This window comes from Grampus griseus, assembly GCF_964374135.1.
Source record: "Grampus griseus genome assembly, chromosome: 8".
Lineage (NCBI taxonomy): Eukaryota > Metazoa > Chordata > Mammalia > Artiodactyla > Delphinidae > Grampus > Grampus griseus.
The window spans coordinates 63655992-63678552 of NC_139002.1; the positions used below are offsets into that span (position 1 = coordinate 63655992).

The window sequence follows — 22561 nt, forward strand, 5'->3', positions numbered from 1 at the left end:
TTGGGGGATGGTACTGCTGAATCCAGGGTACACAGGAGGACACCCACCTGCAGTGTGGAGACGGTGCCCCTCAGCAGACCCCTCCAAGATCACCTGGTCTCTTCTCCCTGCTTCTGCCAGCCCTGCTGTGGACTTGCTATCCTTCACCTCAACATTTCCACAGTTTGCTTTAAAGTTGGTGCTCGTCACAGCCAGGACCTCCTCAGTGCTCAGAGACTTTAAGATTATCTTTGTTGAGAGGTTTTTGCCTCCGTTTAAGTGTGGCCCTTAGAAAGGGCTTTGGAGGACAGAGACCCTGGTTCCGTTTCAGCTCCATGGCGGCCAAGCTTTATGTCCTTGGGCATCTTGGCCTTCCTGAGGCTTTATTCTCTGGGAAACAGGAACAACTACTTGCCTCTCAAGGCTCCTGTGGAGATTAAGTAATATAAATTTACAACGGCTGGGGATGCAATAGACGGTACATGTATCCTTGCCTTGACTGCTTCGAGGGGAAGCACTCCTCCGCAATGAGGAAACAACTCCTTTACTAAAACCAAAGAAAGAAGGTCCCCCGGGCGGCATGTGAGAACTGGAGGCGGCATGGAGGGGGGAAGCTCAGCCTCCAGGCTTCGGACCTGAACGTTCCCCAGGACCTCTTTCGGTCCTTTTTGGCATCATTCCCTTCCTATACAACTGGATCCCACCCCCTACTTCTCCCCTCCCCCTCCATTTGAGCATAGGTTTCCCATCCCTTAGTGGAGATAGGTAGGCCAGGTAGGCAGGTGTTAGAATTATCCCCGTTCCACAGAAGGAGAAAGTGAGGCTTGAGGTCGGAGACCCGCCCAGTGACAGCACCTGTTCACCCAAAGTGGGCTCAGGCGCCGTCACGTGTGCGGAGCCTGGGGACCCGGGCTTTCGGTGAGGGGGATGGGGGCGTTTGGGACGCCGAAGCCGGTCTGGGGGTGGGGTCTCCCCCGGGGGCGGGGCGAGGGAGGAGGGGGCGGGCCGCCGCTGCTACCAAGCAGAGCTCGGGCGCTGGGCGCGGAACCCAGCCCCTCTGGCGGCGCCGGTTGGTGCGGACGGCCTCTCCCGCCTCCACGCGCGCGCACGCCCGCCCGCCCGCCCGCCCGCGGCGGCGGCGGCGGCGGCGGCGGCCCCGCGCACTCCGCCGCTTCGCCCATCGCGCCGCGCAGGCAGTCGCTCGCCGAGCCCGCGGCCGGGGCCCTGGCGTGCAGCGCGGGCCTCGGCGGGGCCCAGCGCTCCGGCCCGGGAGGATGCAGCCCTGGGCGGCCCGGGAGCTGAGCAGGGCCCCCGCGCCGGCCCCCGCTGGCCCCGGCCTCCGGAGCCGCAGCTGCCACCCCGCGCCCGAGAGACATGACTTCCAAGCCGCATTCCGACTGGATTCCCTACAGGTACGCGGGCGCCGGCCCCCACCTTCTCTTCGACTCGGGGGCTCGGGCCTGGCCCACCACCCTCCAACGCTGAGGGCTTGGGGCAGGGTCGGGGGTGCCGGGCCAAGGTGCCCACCACCCCGAACTCGGAGCGCAGGGCTGGCTGGGGACACTGGACTGGGGCGCAGGGCAGCTGTACCCTCTTCATCTGGCCCAGCCCCGGGGGCGCGGGTTGGAGGCTCTGGGCCTTCCTGTCCCAACTTTGGGGGCCCCAGTGGACTGAACTAGCGTGCTCCGCTCCCCCACTTATCCGCCGGGGTTGCTGGAAGAGGCCAGTGCTCTGGGCCTGTGTGGGCCTTGGGGCAGTCAGTGCCATGTGGCCGCCTGGGGAGGGAGTGAACGGTGCTGAGCCCCCTCCTAGGCCTAGCACACCGGTCTTACGCCAGTATAGCGGCGTACACACACCCATACATCTGCAGGCATGCATCTACAGGACCAAAACTCTCCTGCTGGTCAGTTCACACACTCAGGGCATGAATTCCTGGAGACAGTCATTCCGAACCTAAAGCACAGACTGCTTTTATATACAAGCACCATGTATTGCTACACAAACACACACACAGATTCTCGGGCTCACACAGGTGTACTCCTGCCTATCCGTGCACATACACATCCTATATTGGGAATACCTGCCTCCCACTACCCACACACAAGACTACTCATATCTTTCAGAGAGTCAGAAATCCACTTGCTAACTGGTTTACACCTGGACACACACCAACTCACAATATGTGAGAACTGCCTTCACGTGCACAAGAGCACCTAGGAACCCAGGCACACTCAGGGAAGCATAGCCACCCTGTGTTCCCTGATGCTGTGGTCTGCCCCAAGGACAGCTGGGCTTTCCTGCCTGTGTGGAGGTCGGGGTGGGGGAGGGGTCCCTGGGGCTTGCACAGGTGCAGGCCTTTCTACATCCACTCTACTCCATTCTCTTCATTACCACTGGAAAAGAGCTCATTGCCATGGCAGCACCAGATCCTTGGCCACCCATTGGCTCCTTGGTTGCCATGGGCTACGGGGCTATCTCCAGGCCTCCCCTGAGAGGCATGTGTGTAAAAGGGGTGCCCACTGCTAAGGTCCACTATGTTCTTGCTGGCCCAGGTGCACATGCTTGTGGCTGGTAGGCACAGACTCTCCAGACCTGCCTTGTATCACAGCCTACCCTCAAAGTGAACTGATTCCAGTCACTGATAGAAAGTAATTCTGACAGAGCTCTTCTATGAGTCTGTCCAGACAGCATCCAAAATGGAAACCAGCTGAAACTGCCTGAGGCTTGTTAAGAGCAGATCCTTCTACAAAGAAGCGCCTGTCACTGGCCTGGGGATTCAGAGTTTCTCTTGAGAATTGTTGTTGTCTCTAATCTCAGCACCTTTGGGGGCTTCAGGGCTTCCCAAGTTAGAATTTGTGGGTGCCCCTCCCACCAACACACACACATGTGTGCACACACACGGGTCAACCCAGGGTTTCCGGTAGACGTATACAGTCACACCTCAGAGTCTCGCATAGACCAGGAGATTCCCCCATCAGGGGACCGGGGCTGTGCTGACTTAGGAGGGCTGTCACCCTGCACAGGGCATCCCGGCTGGGGGCACAAGTCGTTTCCGGAGCATCCTGGCCTTCTTGACAACATGTGGGCTAAGGCCCTTCCAGAAGACAGTGCCGCCACAAAGAGTATCATTAACCTTTTCTAATCACCCAGCAGAGGTGCCTGGACAGTGCCTGTGGGCTCAGAGGCCTCTAGTGCTGGGGAAGTACCTGAACGGGGGTGCTGATGGCAGGGTGGTGGCCACAGACTAACTCAGGAGGCAGGGAGGACAGGGGCAGCACATGGGCCTGGGATATGACGGCGTGTTTAGATCATGGCAAGCTGGGGGCCAGGCCAGGTCGTGGTTCAAGGAAGCCTCTCCCAGGAGCCAAGGACCAAAGCAACTTGTAGAGTGAGTACACAGGTCTTAGAGAAAGTCTGCCTCAAACTGGGGAGGCGTAAGCCTGCCTCTGGGAAAGAGGGCCCTAGGGAGGTCGGGTCGTCTCTGGAAAAGGGCTCTGTCCTCCGGCGGCGAGTGCCCAGGCACTGGCATCCTGCAGAGAGTGAATTGGCACTTGCCCCAGCCTAGGCCCAGCAATGCCATCCCCTCATTCCTTTCTTGAGCCCACACACTCCATCTGGAGCACAGAATCCTGCCGCCCCGAAGCCCAGCCCCAGGGAGCAGCTTGGCACCCTTGTGGCCCTGCCCTGGGCACTGTCCCAGTGCTCTGCCACCCTGCCTTCTTGCTCTGTGGCAGGGAGGGTAGGTGTCTAGCTGGGGACGGGCTGTAGTCAGAAGTTGCCAGACTCTCTCCTGCCTTGCTGGGGCCTTTCTGAGCCTGTACTGTGCCTGGGAAAGCGCTGGACTTGGGTGTAGACTTCCAGAATGGGGAGATCCGGCTGAGAGGAGATGCAAATGGCCTTTTGCACTAGCAGGGCTGCTGATTGCAGTCAAAGCCACATGCCTGCCTGATTACAGAGAAAAGTGGGACGGAAGGCGGCAAGGCAGTGCACTTGCAGATGAGGGGGATGGGTACGTGTGCACGTGTTTTCGTGTGGGGTTTCCCTCATGTCAGACCGGAATGTGTCATTTGGCTTGGGGACCACAGGTCGGTCGATATCTCGTTAGCTCTCCTGGTGAGGGCTCTGTTCTCTCTGTGGTGGTTGCACCTGCGTCCCCTGGGCCCAGCTCCTTTTCTTTGAAGCAGTGACAGCTGGTGATAATCATCTTAAGGGTAATTGTGACTCAGTTTATAATGATCACAGATTAATCTCACATTCTGACTTAGAAGCGAGCCATTTAGTTGATAAAGTGTAGCAGTTGGAATAGCTTTTTGCCTTTTTTTCTATTGTTACTACTGCTGATTTCTATTTCTGCCATTCTGTCTTCACCTGTGTTCTTGAGGAGCATTAACTGTCTCTGCTTCATGATTTTACAACTTTTTATGGGTTGTAGGTGGAGCGCTGAGAGTCAGGAAAGCCTGCTGCCCACAGGTGTATTGGAGCGTGGGAGTGATGGCCAGCCCTGTCCTCAGTGCTCTGTCTGCACAGTCCTGCGGCCGTTGCCCGCTCTCTGCCTCACTGGGCCGTGAACTGGAGACCAGGAACTGCATCTGGAGAGCAGCCTGTTTGCCTGGCATGACCCAGCATGGATGTGATGCCCACTACTTTGAATCAAAGTGGCATCCCCAGGTGGATTTTAGGACTTCCTGGCTTTCCTGGTGCCACACCTGTGTTCTCAGCACACCTAAGGGCTGCAGTACTCTCCCCTCACAATGGGGCTTTCTGAGTGCTGCTGGAAAAGCACAGCTCTAGGTCAGAGAATGAGAACCTCAGGCAGGAGTGGCCCTCACAGGCTGTTCCGTCCTCTGTGTGAATGCTCCCTGTGTAGCATCCGTGCGAACAACCTCCATTCAGGTGGACGAGAACGTTAGAAAATCCTCCCTTGCGGTGGTGAGCCTAAGCCCGTCTCTGGGTTTCCCCTCCTCTTGGTCCTCGTTAAGATCCTCCTGGATCCCCCTCCTCTCACTCTGCTTACCGGGGAATGGAATGACTACTTATTAAACAAGACTCTGACTCTCAGTTCTCCCTCTGGGCGGAGCCTCAGAGGTACCCAGACTCTGGCCCACTGCTTCACTTCTGGCAACGGGAAGGAAGAGCAGAATCTCCGCTCCCAGTTCCGCAGGGAGTCTGTCTCCTCTCCCACCCTGAGCGTCTTTGGGAAGTCTTCCTGCTGCTGCCTGGGGTGGAAGGAGGACGCACAAGGTTGGCAGATGATTCAGGGAGCAGGGATCCTGTGATGCCCTCAGATTGGTCTCTGCCCTCCTCCAGCGCGGATCCTGGAGCCGCCGGCGGGGGCCTGGGTGTGGCCTGTCCAGCTGTCCAGCACCGAGCAGAGTGAGGCTTTTACTCCCTCTCTCTGGACCCCTGCTCCTGTCGCTGTCCTCCAGGCCTCGGTACCCCCGTGGGATGGCTTTGATACTGATCAGTCACCTCAAGGCCTCTGTAAACAAAACTGCAAAGTCTTTCATCGGGCTGCTTGTCAAGCCCTGTCTCCTCCATTGTGCCTGCGTGGGAAGACCTGGGTTTGGGGGCCCACCTGTAAGGCTTGGCCACTTCCTGTTAGGTTTCCAGGGTCTTCTGAGTTCCTACTCTCTTAGTGAACAGTTAGTATCTCTTCTACTTTGTGTCACCTGTAAGTCTGCTGAGAGGGCTGCCTTGTGTCAGGTCATCGATAAACTCGTTAACCAAGAGAAGCATGATGCTAGAAACCTCCTTTGATGATGGCATGACGCACTGTTGCCAGAACCTTTGTCCGTCTGACTGGCCTGGCACACCGCTTACGTGGCCTTGTCTCCCCCGCATGGTATCGCTGCCGGTCCCTCCAGCTCCACGCGGAAGCCTGGCTGTACTGTCCTCCTGTCTTTTCTGATAGGTCCGTGGACGTGTGCCCTGACTTGCACACTTGGCCTGACCCTAACGGTCACGTCCCTTCTAGCTGTTCAGTCGACCCCTTCCACACGGTCTTACCTGGGGCCACACTGATCTGCACACTGTAATTTCTTCCCCCATCTGAACAGAAGGCTGTGTTTGCATGCTTCCAGCCTTAGGGCAGCTCCTCAGTTTCTTTTTTGTTCTTTAGAGATCCCCAGCTCTGGCTCCTGGTCTCTGTTTGCATGGCTGAGCAGTAGAATCACCTGAGTCACTTGCTTTAAAAAAGGAAGTGTAAGGTGGAGGATTCATTGTGGGGCATCTTCCCCAGCAGGTCTGAATTATCAGGTGAGGCTGAGTGCCCCCAGCAGTTTGGATTCACCTGGTGAGTTTGGGAGCCAGTGGCTGGAATGGAGACGCCTCATCTTGTGAGGCTGGAACTCTTGCGAGCAGCGTGGTCCTCTCCCTTCTGGAGCTGCCCCACCATGTGTCTTTCCCGCAATGTTCCAGTTAGCCACTCGGCAGCAGAAGCCACAGATCTAGACATGCTGGGTGGGCGGGTGGGGTCTGGCATGCACTACAGAGTTTGCAGCCAGGCACATTGGGTGGTCTTTCCTCCCCTGACAGCCCACTTCCCTGATTGCCTGAATCCAGCAGGGGCAGGTTCCACTGTGACTGAGGGGAAGGAAGGAGGGCAGAGGGCGGGGAATGGGCGTGGAGAGTTGGCCTGGCCTGAGGTTGGCCTGGCCGCCAGGCCTCTGGTCAGCTCTGGTGGATGAGCTGCAGCATGGAAGTGGGGTCTAAGAGAGGGGGCACCCGCTTCCTAACTGTGTTGGCCAAGTGTGGCTGTTCCAGCCGTGGGGGAAATGTCCCTGACTCTTCTGTTGTCACACACGGTTCACTCTTCGGATACCTGTCTGGTGCCTCAGAAGAAGCAAGGGGATGTGGAGGGGCTGTCTCCTGGGAGGTGAGGGGGCCACTTGGTTGGCCTTGGGCAGAGCAAATGGACGGGTGGACACAGCAGACCAGGTTTCTCTGGCCTTCATGAGCCAGTGACCGGTGTTTCCCTGGGCCTCCCTGGTCTGCCCCTCAGCAAGAGGTGACCGTCGTGAAGGAGCCGCCAGGGTCAGCTGGAAGACCCATCCGTCAGTGCCCTGTCTCCTGTCTGAGTCTCCTGGAGGGGCTGCAGCTGGCAGCCTGGGCTGGGCAGTGGTTCCATTATAGGAGCCTGAGTCATTAAAAAGCCATTACCGTCTGCTCTCAGGGTTATCGTTTAGTGCTGTCTAGAACAGTGCCGTCAGAAAGAGGCAGGCCTGGGTGTGTCCTGAGGAAGGAAGATGCCTAGGAGAGATTCCGTCACAGGAGATGGGAAGGCAGGGACATCTGGTGGACGGGGAGGGGAGGGGGCCTGAGCCTGCTGCGGAGGAGAGAGGAGCTTCCGTTCTGCTGTCCCTGGAGACGCCGTCATTATTGTCATTGTTCAGCTGTGTGCAGGGGAGTCTTTGTCCTTCACCAGGGACAGATGTAGTGTGCTCCGGATACGTTGTTGTCAGGCAGAAACACCACCCGGTACAGGCTTGCCCCTGCTGGGTGATGTGGTCCACCTGGTGCCTCTGCGGCTCTCCTGGAAACGCCGTGCCGTACCAGGAGCCTGCTGTCCTGCGCGTGGCGCTGCCCGCTCTCGGAGCCTCCTCATTCGGCTGGATCGCCGGCCCTCCTGGATGGGTCTTGCTCAGCCAGGCGTGTCCTTATTCACCGAGCACGTGTGGCTTCTCCCAGCCTTGCATCGTCCACTCCTGCAGCGCGCCTGGTGGTGAGGGAAGAGGAGGTGGGTGGCTCTCCAGGTGCTTCTGGGGTGTCTTGAGTTTTTGGAATCTCTTCAGAAGCCTCACCCTTGTGTTCATCCGTCTTTCTTTGAAGGCCAGTGACTAAGTCCATCCTACCTATAACCGTACCTGCTGACCAGTGTTACTAAAGCCTAAGGCTCTTTGTCATTCTCCCCCGTCAGGGAATGGGGTGGGGACAGAGGAAGAGGAAGTGATGCTTTCGTGGAACTGCGTGGAAACTCCATGGGAGTGGGACAGTGGCCTGTGGTAGGAAGACGTCCTCCCCTCATGGCTGAGTCGAGCAGCCACCGTGACCGGCAGTTTGGAGGTGGCATTGCTAACGCGAGCTTACCTCTCAGCGGGATGTCGCCCCTCCATGTTAGGGGTCAGCGCCTTTCATGGTGTCAGCACCGTGGGAATAATCGTCTGTGTCCTGCTCAGCCAAGCCCAGGGCTGGGGACGACCCAGGGGACTGCCCCCGGGCCTGTCCTGTGAGAGCGCAGTGGCTCGTGTCATCCCGGTGAGCCAGGGAATGGCCTCTCCTGCTGGCAGGAAGGGGAGGAGCCAGCACTGCCTTGTGGGGGGTGACATGGCCTCCTGTGGCCCAACCACCAGGACAGGCCTGAGCTGGCGGGCCTCCCTGTGTGGGCCAGGCACAGAGCTAGGCAAGGAGGGCGCAGTTGGATTTCAGGCCCCGTTGCTCCTCTCGGCCAGGTGGCACACAGAGCCAGACTGTAGTTGTCACCCATATCCTGGAAGCCACAGACCACAGCGGACAGTGGTGTTGCACACTCACCCTTTGAAGACGTTTCGCCCTTGCGTTCTCTAGTCAGCCTCAGGTCCCAGAGGCTACCTGACAGGGCTCCCAGGCACCCTGCTCACCCTGGTGCCCCCCTCCAGCCTGTGGTGCGGCCTTCTGTGATGGGATACTCACCACCCCAGCCAGCTGGGGTTTTTCAGAGCTATTCCTGTCCTCTGGGCCTGGCATTGCCCTCAGGGAGGCCATGTGCAGCTGTGCGCTCTTAGGCAGGGGGGCTACTTTAGGTAGACTGAGGCCTTGACTAGAAGCGTGTCTGTTGAGTAGTGTGTTCTCCTGTGCTCTGGCAGCTGAGGGTTTGGTGAATGAGGCTGAGATTCTGTGCAGGGCCCCAGATCACAGCTGGGGCTCCTCTTGCGTGTAGAGCAGCCAGCCCATGGGCATCAGGAAAGTCCTTCCCTGATGGCAAGTAGGTCGGACAGCTGCTAGTTCAAAATATGCAGTCTTCACAGGTTGTGGCCAGGGAGGTGAAGCCAGAGGTGGGTGGTGGGCTGTCTGCAATCCATGGACTTGCTGCCACCCTTTGGCTGGCTTCCGCAGCACAAGTAGTTTGCCTGAGCTGAGACGACGTTTCAGGTCGATTGTTCCAGTTGGAAAGGGCTACTGCTGTCAGAAGTAGGTGGAAATGCTTCACCTTGTCTTCAGGGTGATGTGACCTCATCTTTCCCCCTTACGTGTGTACTGTACTCAGCTACACACAAGCACACCCACCTCGTAAACGGGTGTCTGCATGCATTTATGTTCAGGTATGTGCTTACACATGTAGATGCCCTCACACATCTCCCAGTGCACACGCATGAGATATTCCTGCAGCCTCACACACAGACCCAACACACTTGGACATACCTGTGCAGGCATCCCCACAAGGTCTGATTCAGGGTCAGGCTCTGGAATAACTGGGCCAGGGCAGCCTGGAGTTCCCAGAGCTCAGATCCTCAGGCTCCAACCCCACCCCACGCAGCTGTCCTGACCTTGGCTTTATAGGTTTGGGCCTAGGTCTCATGCATGCGTCTTAGACTAGAAACAAAGTTAAGTGGTTGGGGATCCCTACTTGTGCTCTGCCTCACTTGGCAGCAGAGCTGGTCTGTGTGAGATGATGCTGCCCGTCCCAGCACCGTAGGTAGGGACTCAAGGATTTGATGCCCTGCAGCTGCCCACGCTGTGTCTGTGGCCAGGGAAAGGGCCTGGTGGCCGGTTGATGGGCTGTGCGTTGTTGTGCTGTGTCTGCCCTGCGCACATCTGCACCCAGCCCTAGCCATTTCCCGAGGGACTGGTTGGTGTCATAGTTTCACTCTCCCAAATGAGGGGACCTTCAGTCTTCTTTAAGTGGGGCGGTGGGGGGTGGGTGGGCAGTGTCAGCATTTCCACTTTACCACCTGGAGAGCCAGGAGTTTGCCTTAAACGGGTGGGGAGAGAGTCTGCTTCAGAAGACCCAACCTCCACCAGAAAGGACGGAAAGATGGAGCTGGAGGGACAGGCCCTTGGGTCTGAAGCCCAGCCTCGGGCCTGGCTTGTGCCTGATGCCTCTGGATCTCAGTCAGGCCTGGCCCTTCTCATGGACCCAAGGGGAATGTCTCCTCTGTATTTACTGGGGCAGGGCGGACTGGGAAGTCCTTGGGGAGCAGGCATCCCAGCAGGAGATAAGTCCCCAAAGTGGCAGAAAGATGGCTCATGGCTTCATGTCTCAAGCTGGTTCCCAGATAGTAGCTTCACCCTTCCTCCCCCTCCCATGCCCAGCAGCCATGACGGGAGGGGTTTAAAGAGAGCAGACATGGCTGGGGCTGGCCTCTGGGCTGTCCTGGCTCCTTGTGGGCAGGCCCTGAATACTCGTCTCTCCGTCCGCAGTGTCTTAGATGATGAGGGCAGCAACCTGCGGCAGCAGAAGCTCGATCGGCAGGTGAGTGAGGCTGGAGCCGGGCGGAAGGGTGGTCAGCGCTGGCTATCCCGGCCAGAGTCTGGGCCGGGGGGAGGGCTGTCCTCCTTCCTGGGGTGATCCTGTCTGGTGGGGAGAGGGGCCCCTCCCAGGAGAAGAGAGGCAAGCTCTCTCCTTTACCAGCTTGGCATTAGCACTGCCCCGGCATCTGGGGCTTCTGCCGGCGGGCAGCTTGGGTGACCGCAGTTGGACGTCTGTGCCGTGATCCTGCCAGGGCAGCTGCCTGGGCTGACACTTGCCAGCTTCCGCTGGACCCCACGTCTTGGGGCACCAAGGACATGAGGCCAGGGTGGGCTGTGGACCGCACTGTGACCTCTGGAACCGAGCCGAGCGAGCAGGTCCTCTCCGGTCCCAGGCTGGGCACCTTCCCTTGGGCGAGGCGGTCTGCCCTCTCAGGGCCCGCCGACCCCTGTGCTTGTCCGCTGCCTCTGTAGCGGGCCCTGCTGGAGCAGAAGCAGAAGAAGAAGCGCCAGGAGCCCCTGATGGTGCAGGCCAATGCCGACGGGCGGCCCCGGAGCCGGCGGGCCCGGCAGTCGGAGGAGCAGGCCCCCCTGGTGGAGTCCTACCTCAGCAGCAGCGGCAGTGCCAGCTACCAAGGTAAACCCCGCCCTTGGGACAGCCTGGGGAGGCCCCTGCGCTGCAGCTTTAGACCCCAGCACTGCTTTGGGGAGCCCGTCCGGGACTTCCTGCTGCCCTGAATAGGCGGGGGGCTCATCCTGTCAGGGGTGCCCAGGCCGAGTATGACTCCTGGCCCAGGTGGGCAGCTGCGTGGGGCAGGCGGAGGGAGGCTGGGACCTGGAGCCTTGGGCTCCTGAGTCCGGTGCCGGGGCCAGAAGGTCCAGCTTTATGGACCCTGGAGTTCAAAAGTCCAGGTTTCTGATCTGAAACATTTCCCTGAGAGCAGGAGGCAGCTCCCAGGAGCAGAACAGTCTGCTCCCCGCCAGCATGCTGCCTCCTGAGAGGAATCCATCTCAGCTTCCCGCCTGCCCAGTGCCTCTTATGGCAGACACCTGTGGCCTCCCCGCCCTGGCCTCCCCACACCCTCCGTGTCCTGGCTTCTGGCCTGCCGGTGCGACACGGAGCCGTGCTAGCCAGCAGCCTGCAGCCCCCGTCTGTGTTTGTACACCCTGGGTCTCGCCAGGGGGCTCTCGCAGCTCATCCTGGGCCCGGGGACCGGGTGGCTCCATTGCCTCCCAGTGCTCGGCTCCCTCCTTCCTGCTCCGGACCCTGGGCTGAGCGGAGGGTTGGTCTCTCTGAGCCTGCAAGGAGGACTCAGACTCAGTCCCCGCTGTCCCCTGCTGGTGCCGGCAACCACGGGGCTTCTCCATCAGCCAGTGACTCTAAGAAGGTTGCAGGCATCTGGCTTTTGCAGCTGGAGGGAGCCACGGTGTTCCCCTCCTTCTGCGGCTTCCTCAGGGCGTGCTGCCTCCAGCCCCTTCAGTTTACTGGTCGTTGCCTCGCCTCGGGGTCCCTTCACAGCAACGCCCCTGTGTGCTTCAGTTCAGCAGCTCGGGCCACAGCTGGCGTGTCTGTGCTCCACCTGAGAGGCCCTTCAGGGGAGGGTCAGTCTCTGGGAGGCAGTCCCAGCTCTGCTCCACATGGAACTGGCCTCCGGCCCCACCCTAACCTGGCAGGCTTCTCCGCGTGCTTCGTCTGTGGGTGCCGGCGCAAGGGTGGTGGAAGTGCCTTGCAGAGAAGGCCCCTGCCGTTCTGCATCCAGTGGAGCCTGGCACCTGGCCATCCGAGGCTGCCCGTGGGAGGGGAGCCTGCTCCTGGGACCTCGGGCCCTGCCAGTTGGCGCCAGGGCCAACGTCTAGAGGCTTTGAGGGAGTCTGGCAGGTCACAGCTGTGCGGTCGCTTTGGCAGGTGTTTCTTGAGCACCGACTGTGTGCCGGGTAGGGCCAGCCCCGCAGAAAGACTGCAGCCCCTCTGAGACAGAGCGAACGGCCCAAGTCAGAAGACAGCTTGCTCACTTGTCATCTGCTCGCTGGTCCCCATGAGCGAGTCACTCACCTTCTCTGGGTCTGTTTTCTGCCCTGTAAAGTGAGGAAAATTGTGTCTCAGGGCTTTGAAAGTTGAAGCAGCCGTGGTGTGTTCCAAGAGCCACTCAGCTGAACGCTGTCCCCCGCTGCCACTCCAGACCGGGCTGGGTCTTCTCCACGGCCCCGGCTTCCCCAGCTCTGAGGAGGCCCCTCACCCAGCTGGCTGACGTGGGATTCCGGTTTCCAGGAGCCCCGCCCGCCCTGCCCCCTGTAGCCTCTGCTGCCTCCTGCTCTGCCCTCTGCTGGCTCTTGGTGTTATATACAAGGGGATCATTCTCAGAGGAAGATGAGGGAGTTTGACATAAATGAGAACGGACAGTTTATCCCAGTAATGAGTTTCTGACCTACTGGCCATGCTCATTCATGTTGTATATTTACCCATTGCTTAAATGTTTATTGAGGGTCTATTCGTGTCAGGCTCTGGATTAGAGGCTGCGGGTCCAGGGTGAGCACAAACGGATGTTGTCTCTGTTCTCTTATGGACCCTAAGGTCTAGGAGGAGAGAGAGAATGAAGTAGATTGTTATAGGTGTGCTTTGCAGAAAGAAGCCGGGCCCAGTGAGTGAATGGCAGAGAGCCTGCTCCCAGGCTAGCGGCCAGAGAAGGGCTTCCCTGAGGAGATGATGTCTGAGCTGGAATCTGCGGGATGAATGGGAGTTGGTGGGAGCATGGGCGGGAGCAATGAGGGCGGTTCAGGCGGTGAGACCGCAAGAGCAAGGCCCTGTGGCAGGAAGGGAGTCCAGGACGTACAAGGCACCGGAAGAGCCTGGTGTGCCTGGGACTTGGGGTGCCCGGGAGCTGAGGAGTGCGCAGTTAGACCAAGGGGAAGGCCAGACTTGCAGAAGGATGTCGGTGGTCATCTTGTGAGCACTAGGAAACCACCCAAGGACCCTGAGCAGATTGGGGTTCTGAAGTGTGGAGAGCGTGGAGACGCCCAGCAGTGGCCCTTCCGAGACCTCTCTGTTGGCGTGCGGCTCCTGTCCCTTACTGTCCTGCCTCAGGGGCTCATCCCATACGGCCAGTGCAGCTCCCTGGGGTGCTGGCCCTCGCTGTGGTCTCTCCCAGGGGCTGCAGCTTTTCTGTCTTTCACCCACCATTTCGATGGCCCACATTCTCCCAGACGCTCTCCCACCCCCTCCCAGACTGCTCTGCTTCTGGGTTGGCCGTGGTGCGGGCCAGGCTGTTGACTTAGCACCCCGCGGGGGCTGGAGTGGTGCCGCCTCCTTCCCGCTTGGCCTGCCTGGCAGAGACGGCATGTGGAGGCCCTGGCGGGGCTTGGCCAGTGGTGGGGGAACTGGGAAGTGTTGTGCTGGAGCTCTGGCCTCACCTTGCGCCCGTGTCTCTCTCTCTCTCTCTGTCTCTCTGTCTCTCGCTCTGTCTCTCTGTCTCTCGCTCTCTCGCGCGCTCTCTCGCTCTCTCGCTCTCTCTCGCGCTCTCTCGCTCTCTCTCGCACTCTCTCGCTCTCACTCGCTCTCGCTCTCGCTCTCTTGCTCTCTCTCGCTGTCTCTCGCGCTCTCTCGCTCTGTCTCTCGCTCTCTCGCGCTCTCGCTCTCTCGCTCTGTCTCTCGCGCTCTCGCTCTCTTGCTCTGTCTCTCTGTCTCTCTCGCGCTCTCTCTCGCTCTCTCTCGCTCTGTCTCTCGCTCTGTCTCTCGCTCTCTCGCGCTCTCTCTCGCTCTGTCTCTCGCTCTCTCGCTCTCTCGCTCTCTCTCGCTCTGTCTCTCGCTCTCTCGCGCTCTCTCTCGCGCTCTCTCTCGCTCTGTCTCTCGCTCTCTCGCGCTCTCGCTCTCTTGCTCTGTCTCTCTCTGTCTCTCTCGCGCTCTCTCTCTCTCGCTGTCTCTCGCTCTGTCTCTCGCTCTCTCGCGCTCTCTCTCGCTCTGTCGCTCTGTCTCGCGCTCTCTCGCTCTCTCTCGCGCTCTCTCGCTCTCCCGCTCTCGCTCTCTCTCTCTCTCGCTCTGTCCCTCGCTCTCTCCTGAGCAGTTCAGGAGGCCGACTCGCTTGCCAGTGTGCCCCTGGGAGCTGCCCGCCCCACAGCGCCAGCCTCAGCCAAGAGGACCAAGGCAGCCGCCGCGGCGGGGGGCCAGGGCGCGGCCTCTGGGAAGGAGAAGAAGGGGAGGCACAAAGGTTGGCTTGCCCTCACTGCCGGCGTCCTCAGGAAGCCCAGCCCCTCTGCGGGGTGGGCGGGAGGCTTATCCTCCAGACTTCGGGGTGCGGGACCGGGTGGGAGGCCTTGGCGAGGGCCCTGCGTGGCGCTCCGGGCCCCGCGTCCCAGCTGGCTCGCAGGCCTCCTCGCTCCTGCGGCACCGGGCAGGCCTCGCGGGCTGCCGGGACGTGACGTCCAGCTCCCCACCGGGGGGCCTGAGCGCCTCTACCTCCGCCCTGCCCAGGACACGCCCTCCGGGGGGCTCACTGTCTCCCGGCAGCCCGTCCCCACCTTGGGCAGCTTCCTCGACTCTTCCCTACTCCCAGTTCCACCCTCTGGGCCCCACAGACCAGTCTGTTCCCTCTGCTCCTGCCTCTCCAGAGAAGATCCCTGGAGAGCAAGGACGGTTACGGGCCCCTGCCCCGAGCCCTGTCTCTGCTGGCTAGACACCCTGTCTCCTCAAGCCTTTACACGGAGTGGCTTCGGGCCTCTGGGTCGTGGCTGGACAGTGGTGCGTTGGGGTCTGTGGGCTTGTGGAGCTGACTGACCGCAGCATTCTGGGTAGAGCCTTGCTTCTGCCTGAAGCTGTGGCAACTTGGGCAGGAAGGTTGACGGGGGAGGGGAGCCCCTCCATTCGGGAAAGCAAGTGTATGCCGACCTGGCTTTTTTGAGGGGCCTGTGTGTTTTTACGACGTGTGTGAGTCTGCGTGTGTGAGGGAGAGAGAGCAGCTTGGACGACGTGGAGCTGGCCGCGTCTGTGCCGAGTGGTGGCCTTGCCGTGTCGGACCCGGCCTCGTTCTCCCTCTCGTCCTTTCCACCGTGCAGTTGGTTTGGGAGCTGTCTGCCTGGGATGTGAGGCATCTCAGTCCTACCCTCGGCCACAGATGTAGGGGAACGGCAGAAGAAACGGAGCCCATGCCCCTTCCTAGCTCACTGATCGTTAAGAGGCTGACAGACAGCTGTCATTCCTTTTTAAAAACTCGGCTGACAGACAGCTGTCATTCCTTTTTAAAAACTCGGTTTTGCCAATGAAGTTTTCAGAGGGTCCCCCCATTCTTCCCTCACCCTCTTCCTGGACATCTGAGAATCCAGGCTCTCCCCCCGCCCACCCCACCCCTGGATGGGACTCAGGAGTGTCCGTGGCCTGCAGGCACCAGCGGGCCAGCAGCACTGGCAGAAGACAGGTCTGAGGCCCGAGGCCCCATGCGGATCCTGACTGTGGGCCAGTCAGACCACGCCCGGGATGAGGGGGAGACAGCCGCTGGTGGGGGCACATGGCCCAGTGGGTAGGACGTCCGTGCCACGATGCAGAGGAAGGGTGAGCCCCGTGGGGGTCCAGTGATGCCCCCCAAGCCCAGCCCCAGGTTCTCAGATGCACCCTTCTTGGGGAGCATGACTCTCCTGTGTCTGTTCCAGCCCCTCCCAGGCCCTGGTGTGGGGCACACTTGGAGAGCAATGAGAAACTTGGGCAGGGAGGGGCCCCTGATAAGGCTGAGTTAAGGGAAGTGTGAACTAAGATAACCAACCAGCTCGCAGCCCAGCCCTGTCTCTCCCCATCCCCATCTGCCCCCAGGGAGGCCCAGGTCTGGGGACAGGTTTCCTTTCCCTTTGGTTCCTTTGAAAAAGCTCCTGCTTGCGAAACGTGCCCCCTGTCTGCTGAGCTAGGGGGAGTGGGGCCAGGAGGCTGAGAGGCAAGGCAGATCCTCCCAGGAAACCTGCTGCCCACATCGTTTCCCGACCACGGGACAGCTTCCTGGAGAGAGGGCTGGAGATGGCATCCCAGGTGTGGAGAAGCACGTAGCCAGGGGGCCCAGGCAGGCTTTGGAGAGGAGTTGGTGGGCCCCACGCATCAGGCTGAGTAAGGAGTCGGGCCTTTCCCGAGATTCCACGGCCTGTGCTAGCCAAGGCCTCTGTAGGCCTGAGGCCAGAAGTGGAGGCTCCCAGTGCGGGGTCAGCTCAACTCAGGACTTGCTACACGGAGACAGGGCACCCTGACCGCTAGAGAGGGAGGGTCTGATGGCCGAAGCTGGGAGGGGGGCTGCACCTGGGGATAGCGACCAGCCCCAGCTCTCGTACGCACCAGAGAGAAAGCGTCCTTGTGTGCATCTGGTTGTGTGTGGGAGTGTGTGGATGCACATGTGTACATGCAGCTCTGCACGCGTGGGTGACTCAGAGCCTGGGAACCGGTGACCGGGCGTGCCTGTGTGACCGCTCGTCCCTTCCCACTCCTCTGTGGCCCAGGCGTCTCCAGCAGCATGAGCTTCGAAGAGGAGGAGGAGGATGAGGACGAGAACAGCTCCAGCTCCTCCCAGCTGAACAGCAACACCCGCCCCAGCTCTGCGACGAGCAGGAAGTCCATCAGGGTGAGTACGGAGCTTCCTGCTCAGCAGAGGGGCAGACGGCAGTGTCACCCAGCTGGGAGGGGAACAAGTGTGAAGTGACGGGGAGCTGGCTTTTCTGGGCCAGGGGCTGGGCCCAGGTGCCTATCAGGAGCTTCTCCGGCCTGGGCTCTTCTGTCCTCCCAGTCTCTTCAGCCGGGCTGGGGGCTGGGGGGAGCTGGAGTTGGACAGGATGGCCCCTGAGAACCTGCCCATTTCCTCCTTCCCCACCCCCAGGGCTGCTGAGGTGAGGGAAGGGCTAGGAAGCTAGCTGCTGGTCCCAGGGCCAGGATAGCTGGGTCCACATCCCAGGGGGCCTGCCCTGTCGCCCACCATTACCACGTTGGGGGCAGCTTTGGATACCAGACCACCAGTTTCAGCTGTTCAGGGTCCCTGGGGCTCAGGCTTCTCCTCTCTCCTCCGTAGGAGGCAGCCTCAGCCCCCAGCCCCCCAGCCCCAGAGCCGTCGGTGGATGTTGAGGTCCAGGATCTTGAGGAGTTCGTCCTGAGGCCGGCCCCACAGGGGATCACCATCAAGTGCCGCATCACACGGGACAAGAAGGGCATGGACCGGGGCATGTACCCCACCTACTTTCTGCACCTGGACCGTGAGGATGGGAAGAAGGTGAGGTTGGCTTGGACACACAGTTTTCACCCTGTGGGCTTGAAGTCCTGGGGGCTGGAATGGGACTGGAAGCCTCAGCTCCAGCACTGACCTGCCAGTTCCCCCAAAGAGACAGAAGCCTCCATGCCTGGTCAGTGTGTGTGTGTGTGCACACACGTATGTTCCAGAGCTGAAGCAAGGGAGTCACTCGTGAGTGCAGGTGTGTGAGTGGCACCCGTGATTGTGTGTGGACCGGAGGCCGGGCCTGGAACATGACCCTGCTCCACTCCCAAGGTGTTCCTCCTGGCGGGAAGGAAGAGAAAGAAGAGTAAAACTTCCAATTACCTCATCTCTGTGGACCCAACAGACTTGTCTCGAGGAGGGGACAGCTACATCGGGAAACTGCGGTACGAGCACTCCCCCAGGAGGCCGGCAGGGGTGGGGCAGGCAGGGGCAGGCTCTGTAGAGGACATCTCCTGTCCCTGAGGGAGATCCAGGCCAGGGGTCGATCCTCTCCCAAAGTCGTTTCTATCAGATCAACCATAGGCCCGGTCTGTGCCAGCCTAGAGCCGATCTGAAGATGGGCCTCACATGCCCTACCCTAAGCTGCTCCTAGGCACAGGGGATGCAGGCCCGCAAAGAGGGTTGGATCAAACCCTAGGATGTCAGTGACGACGTAGGCCGCCGTGGAAGAGCCGCCTTAGCCCCATGGTCAGTGCCAAGGGGCGTGGCTGAGAGTGAGCCCTTGAGGGAAGAGAAAGCAGCCTTAGGGTGGGGGAAAGGCTCTGAGCTAGGCCTCAGGTGAGGGAAGGTGTGCTGAGGAAGAGTGCCCGGTTTGGGAGCATAAGTCAAGCTTAGCAGTCAGGAGCTAAAGCTGGAGATGGGGCTGGACCAAAGCTCACAGGCTGAATGGGACAGAGTAGTAGAACATCTCCACCCTCCTTGGGGCGCTGAGTCCCCTCTGCAGTCTTGTCAGATGCTACTCTGGTGGCTCACCTCCCGTGTGGGGAGCCACTCCTGTTCCTCCAGGGAGACTTTCTGTGGAACTCAGATTTCCCTGAACTGAACCGAGATGCTCTTTGATTAAACTCAGAGCAAGTTGAGGCCTTCTGTCCAAGAAGCGCCTCCAGAGGCGGGGACTCCATGCGCAGTGTGCCTGTGCCCCCAGGTCCGCTCCTGGCCCGGCCCAGAATGCTTCGCAGGCTCGCCACAGGACAGCCTTGGGGCACAGGGTGCATGACCCTATGCTGATCGTGCCTGTCCTTCAGGTCCAACCTCATGGGCACAAAGTTCACCGTTTATGACAATGGAGTCAACCCTCAGAAGGCATCATCTCCTTTGGAAAGTGGAACCTTACGTCAGGAGCTGGCTGCTGTATGCTACGTGAGTCGTGGGCTCCCGGGTCTCTGGTCTCCAAGTTAGACGTGACACTCAGGACTTGCTACCTGTCTGTGGCCTATCCCATCTACCTTTACGGGCAGACACGGAGGCGCAGTGGAGTGGCCCCTGCCTGGGACAGGACACAGCTGGCCATCTGCTTGGCGAGTTCTGGGGACTAGGCCTGGCTCTCTGAAGCCCAGCCTGGATGCCTCCTGCAAAGGAGGAGGCAGAAGGCCTGGGTTCCTGTTGGTGCAAGCTTCCAGTCCTCCCTCCCGTGTTCAGGTCCTGAATGGACTGTAAGGCCCTTTGCATTATCATCTCATTGAATATTCAACCTAAGAGCTCCATCCTATCTTCTTGATTGTATAGATGAGGAAACCTAGGATCAGAGATTGAGTCACTTGCCAATGTCACACAGCTCACAGATGACCAAACTGGAATGAATATAAACACAAAGGGTTTCTCCCATCTCATTTCAGAATGAGGACCTGGTACCATCAGCCTGGGAATCCATAGCTGTTTTGTATGATCCAGTGGTGCCACCTGCTGGTCGGCTTTGGGGAGGCAGTCTGACTCTTCAGATACTGAGCCCCAGGTGCTATTGGAGGCTCTGAAGAGATAGTAGTGAAGAGAGAGACAAATACAGACCCTTATGGGATGTGAACCCTTAGTGGGGAGATAAGCTATAAGACAGTCATATAAGCAAAATAAATATGTTCTGATAAATGGTAAGAAGGAAAAAATAAAGCAGGGAAGAGGCCTATGAATGTCCTTTTAGGAAGGATGGCAGGGAGGGCCCCACCAAGGTAGTGCTTAGGTAAAGGCCAGAAGGAAGTGAGAGCCAGCTGTGCAGGTGTCGGGGAGAACACAGCGAGTGCCAAAATCCTGGATGCCTGGCATGCAGCGGGAATAGCAAGGAGGTCAGAGAATGCAGGGGAGTGGTGAAGAGAGGGGGTAATGGGGCCGTATGACGTGAGGCCTTGCAGGTCGAGGGAGGACCGTCAGCTTTTACTCTGAAGAGGAAAATGATCTGACTGACCAGGACCACTCACCGCTGTGTGGAGAACAGATGACGGGGAGGAAGGCGGGGGGGTGGTGGTGGTGGTGGTGAGGAAACAAGGATTCCAGCTAAAGGCCGGTACTGTGATCTTGGTGAGGGATGGTGGTGGTGAAAAGTGGTTGAATTCTGAATATAATTTGAAGGGAGAGCCGACAGCATTTGCTGATGGATTAGAAGTGGGGTGTGAGGGAGAGGGGGGAGTCAAGTATGACTCCAAGTGGTTTGAGCAGATGGAAGAATTGAGATGCTCTTAAGGGGAGCGAGGAGGACTGTAAGAGCAGCTCATTTGGGCAGAGTGGAGATTCAGGAGCGCACTTCCGGACATGGTAAGTTTAGAGATGCCTGTTAGACATGTGAGTGGTGGAAGCTAGCTCAGCTCAACTTTATTCCCTCCCCCCAGTCTCTCCAGTAGGTAAGTTGAGTCCTCACAGGGCCAGTGTTGAGTTCTCTGTCGCTATTTCCTAGGAAACAAATGTTTTAGGTTTCAAGGGGCCGCGGAAGATGAGTGTGATTGTCCCAGGCATGACCATGGTTCACGAGAGAGTCTGTATCCGGCCCCGCAACGTGAGTCTCTACCCCATCCCACCCGCCTTCCCCATTATCCCAGCGTCTGCATGAGCGTCTAAGGGCAGAACTCCAGCTGGTGTGTATGTGTGGAGGAGACACAGTGTGAGAAGCCCTGGAGGTCTAGGGAAATCTAAGGACTCCCACCCCTGGGGCAGATCCCTCTTTGGGGGGGGTCATGGTGCCAAGGCCTGGGCCTGGCTCAGCTGAGGCTGCCCTCCCAGGAGCATGAGACGCTGCTATCACGCTGGCAAAATAAGAACACGGAGACTATCATTGAGCTGCAGAACAAGACGCCTGTCTGGAATGACGACACGCAGTCCTACGTACTCAACTTCCACGGGCGCGTCACTCAGGCCTCCGTGAAGAACTTCCAGATCATCCACGGCAATGACCGTGAGTGTTTCTGCCCTGACTTTACTGTCCACGTGATACCCGGGGCCCTTAGCTCAGGGTTCAGCTCACCTAGCCCTGCCCGTAGAGGTCAGAGTTTAAGGACATGGATTATACGGCTTAGATTAGGTGTAAAGAACTTTCTAACCATAATGACTGGGAGGCCATGGAGGAACCTTCTCTGGAGCCCTGACCCTAGATTCTGTGCACTCAGCAGAGTCTCAGGCGTGGGAACACCCTTTGAATGGACTTCCTCTCTTCTTCCCTGTCTCCTGGTGTTTGTATGCATCTTTCTCCTCTGCCACCTGTTCCATCTCTCCTGCCACTTCTCCCAATTGGTCTGTGTTTTACCTCTGGGATTCTCTTGGCTTCTCTGCTTCTCGCTTTCTCTTCCCTCTTGTGATTTGGGTGTCTGTCCTTCCCCATCTCCGCCATCCCTGCTCTGCCCTTCTGTCTCTGTCCACACTTGTGCCTGGCTCCAGCGGACTACATTGTGATGCAGTTTGGCCGTGTAGCAGAGGACGTGTTCACCATGGATTACAACTACCCATTGTGTGCGCTGCAGGCCTTTGCCATTGCCCTGTCCAGCTTCGACAGCAAGCTGGCCTGCGAGTAGAGGCCACCTCGTGCCCTCTGGGGTTGCCCAGCCTGGAGTGGAGCTGCCTGCCTGCGGAGACAGCCTTGCCGACCCCCTGTACATAGGCCTCGTGCCAGGTGACCCTTTGGCTCTCAGTGGGCTCCTGGGCCCAGCCATCCAGGTACTGGCTCCTGCGCCTCCACTGCTGAGGCAGAGGAGTGGGGGATATGAAGGGACCAGCGTGAATTCTTTCTGCGCCCCAAGATCAACGCCCCCACCCCCAACCCTTGGGTTGGTATCCTGCTGCAGTCACGTTTGCCAAGCTGAGCAGCCTCTTCAGCCGGGGAGGCAGGAAGAAGTGTAGAGGGAGAGGAAGCACAGTGCAGGGCTGCGGGGGCCCGGCCGTGCACTCAGCCCAACTGTGAGGGGCCCAGTGAGTGTGTGTGTGTAAGTGTTAGGGCACACCTACTTTACAGAGCAGAGGGCTGGGGAGCCGAGCCTGGCCCTTACAACTACACAAAGTTCTCCAGCTTCAGAAGGCCTCAGCTGGGCCTGGGAAGAGTTACGGGCATGGGGAAAGGTGAGTGGCAGGACCTTGCCAGGGTTGCAGGGGCCCGGCTGTGGCTGTGGGAATTGGCTGGTGGCTAGGGTTTGAGCTCATTTGATTTCTCTGTGTGCACAGAGGCGGCAGGAGGCCAGCCCCCAAGGTCAGATCTCTTATAGAGGATGGGGCCTGCAGGACGCAGGCTCAGCATACAGGCGGCACGTGGGACAGGGCTGTTCCCCAGGAGCTCCCTGCTGAGCAGTCCCTGCACAAACCCCATGAACCCCAGGACACCAGCCCCAGACTGCACACAGGTAGGCGTGCCTGGAGCTCCCGCCTGTGCTTCAGCTCCCACTGCAGTCAGCCTGGGCTGTGGTTGCTGAGGGACTGTATGTGGTTCTTCTTAGCTGGGAATGGGA

The 22561-nt window shown here is 59.3% G+C and overlaps 1 protein-coding gene across 1 annotated transcript; it reads left to right on the plus strand.

Annotated features, from left to right (window-relative positions):
* Positions 1–1353: 1353 nt before the first annotated feature.
* On the plus strand, positions 1354–22560 carry TUB (TUB bipartite transcription factor; the record flags this gene model as incomplete). The annotated part of the gene is given in 13 exon segments (XM_082661309.1): positions 1354–1391; positions 10375–10426; positions 10897–11059; positions 14481–14624; positions 15794–15930; positions 15934–15961; positions 16885–17006; positions 17448–17645; positions 17919–18031; positions 18893–19007; positions 20530–20628; positions 20853–21024; positions 21504–22560. Coding segments are annotated over 13 exon segments (1515 nt in total). The 3' UTR covers positions 21638–22560.
* Position 22561: the final 1 nt, after the last annotated feature.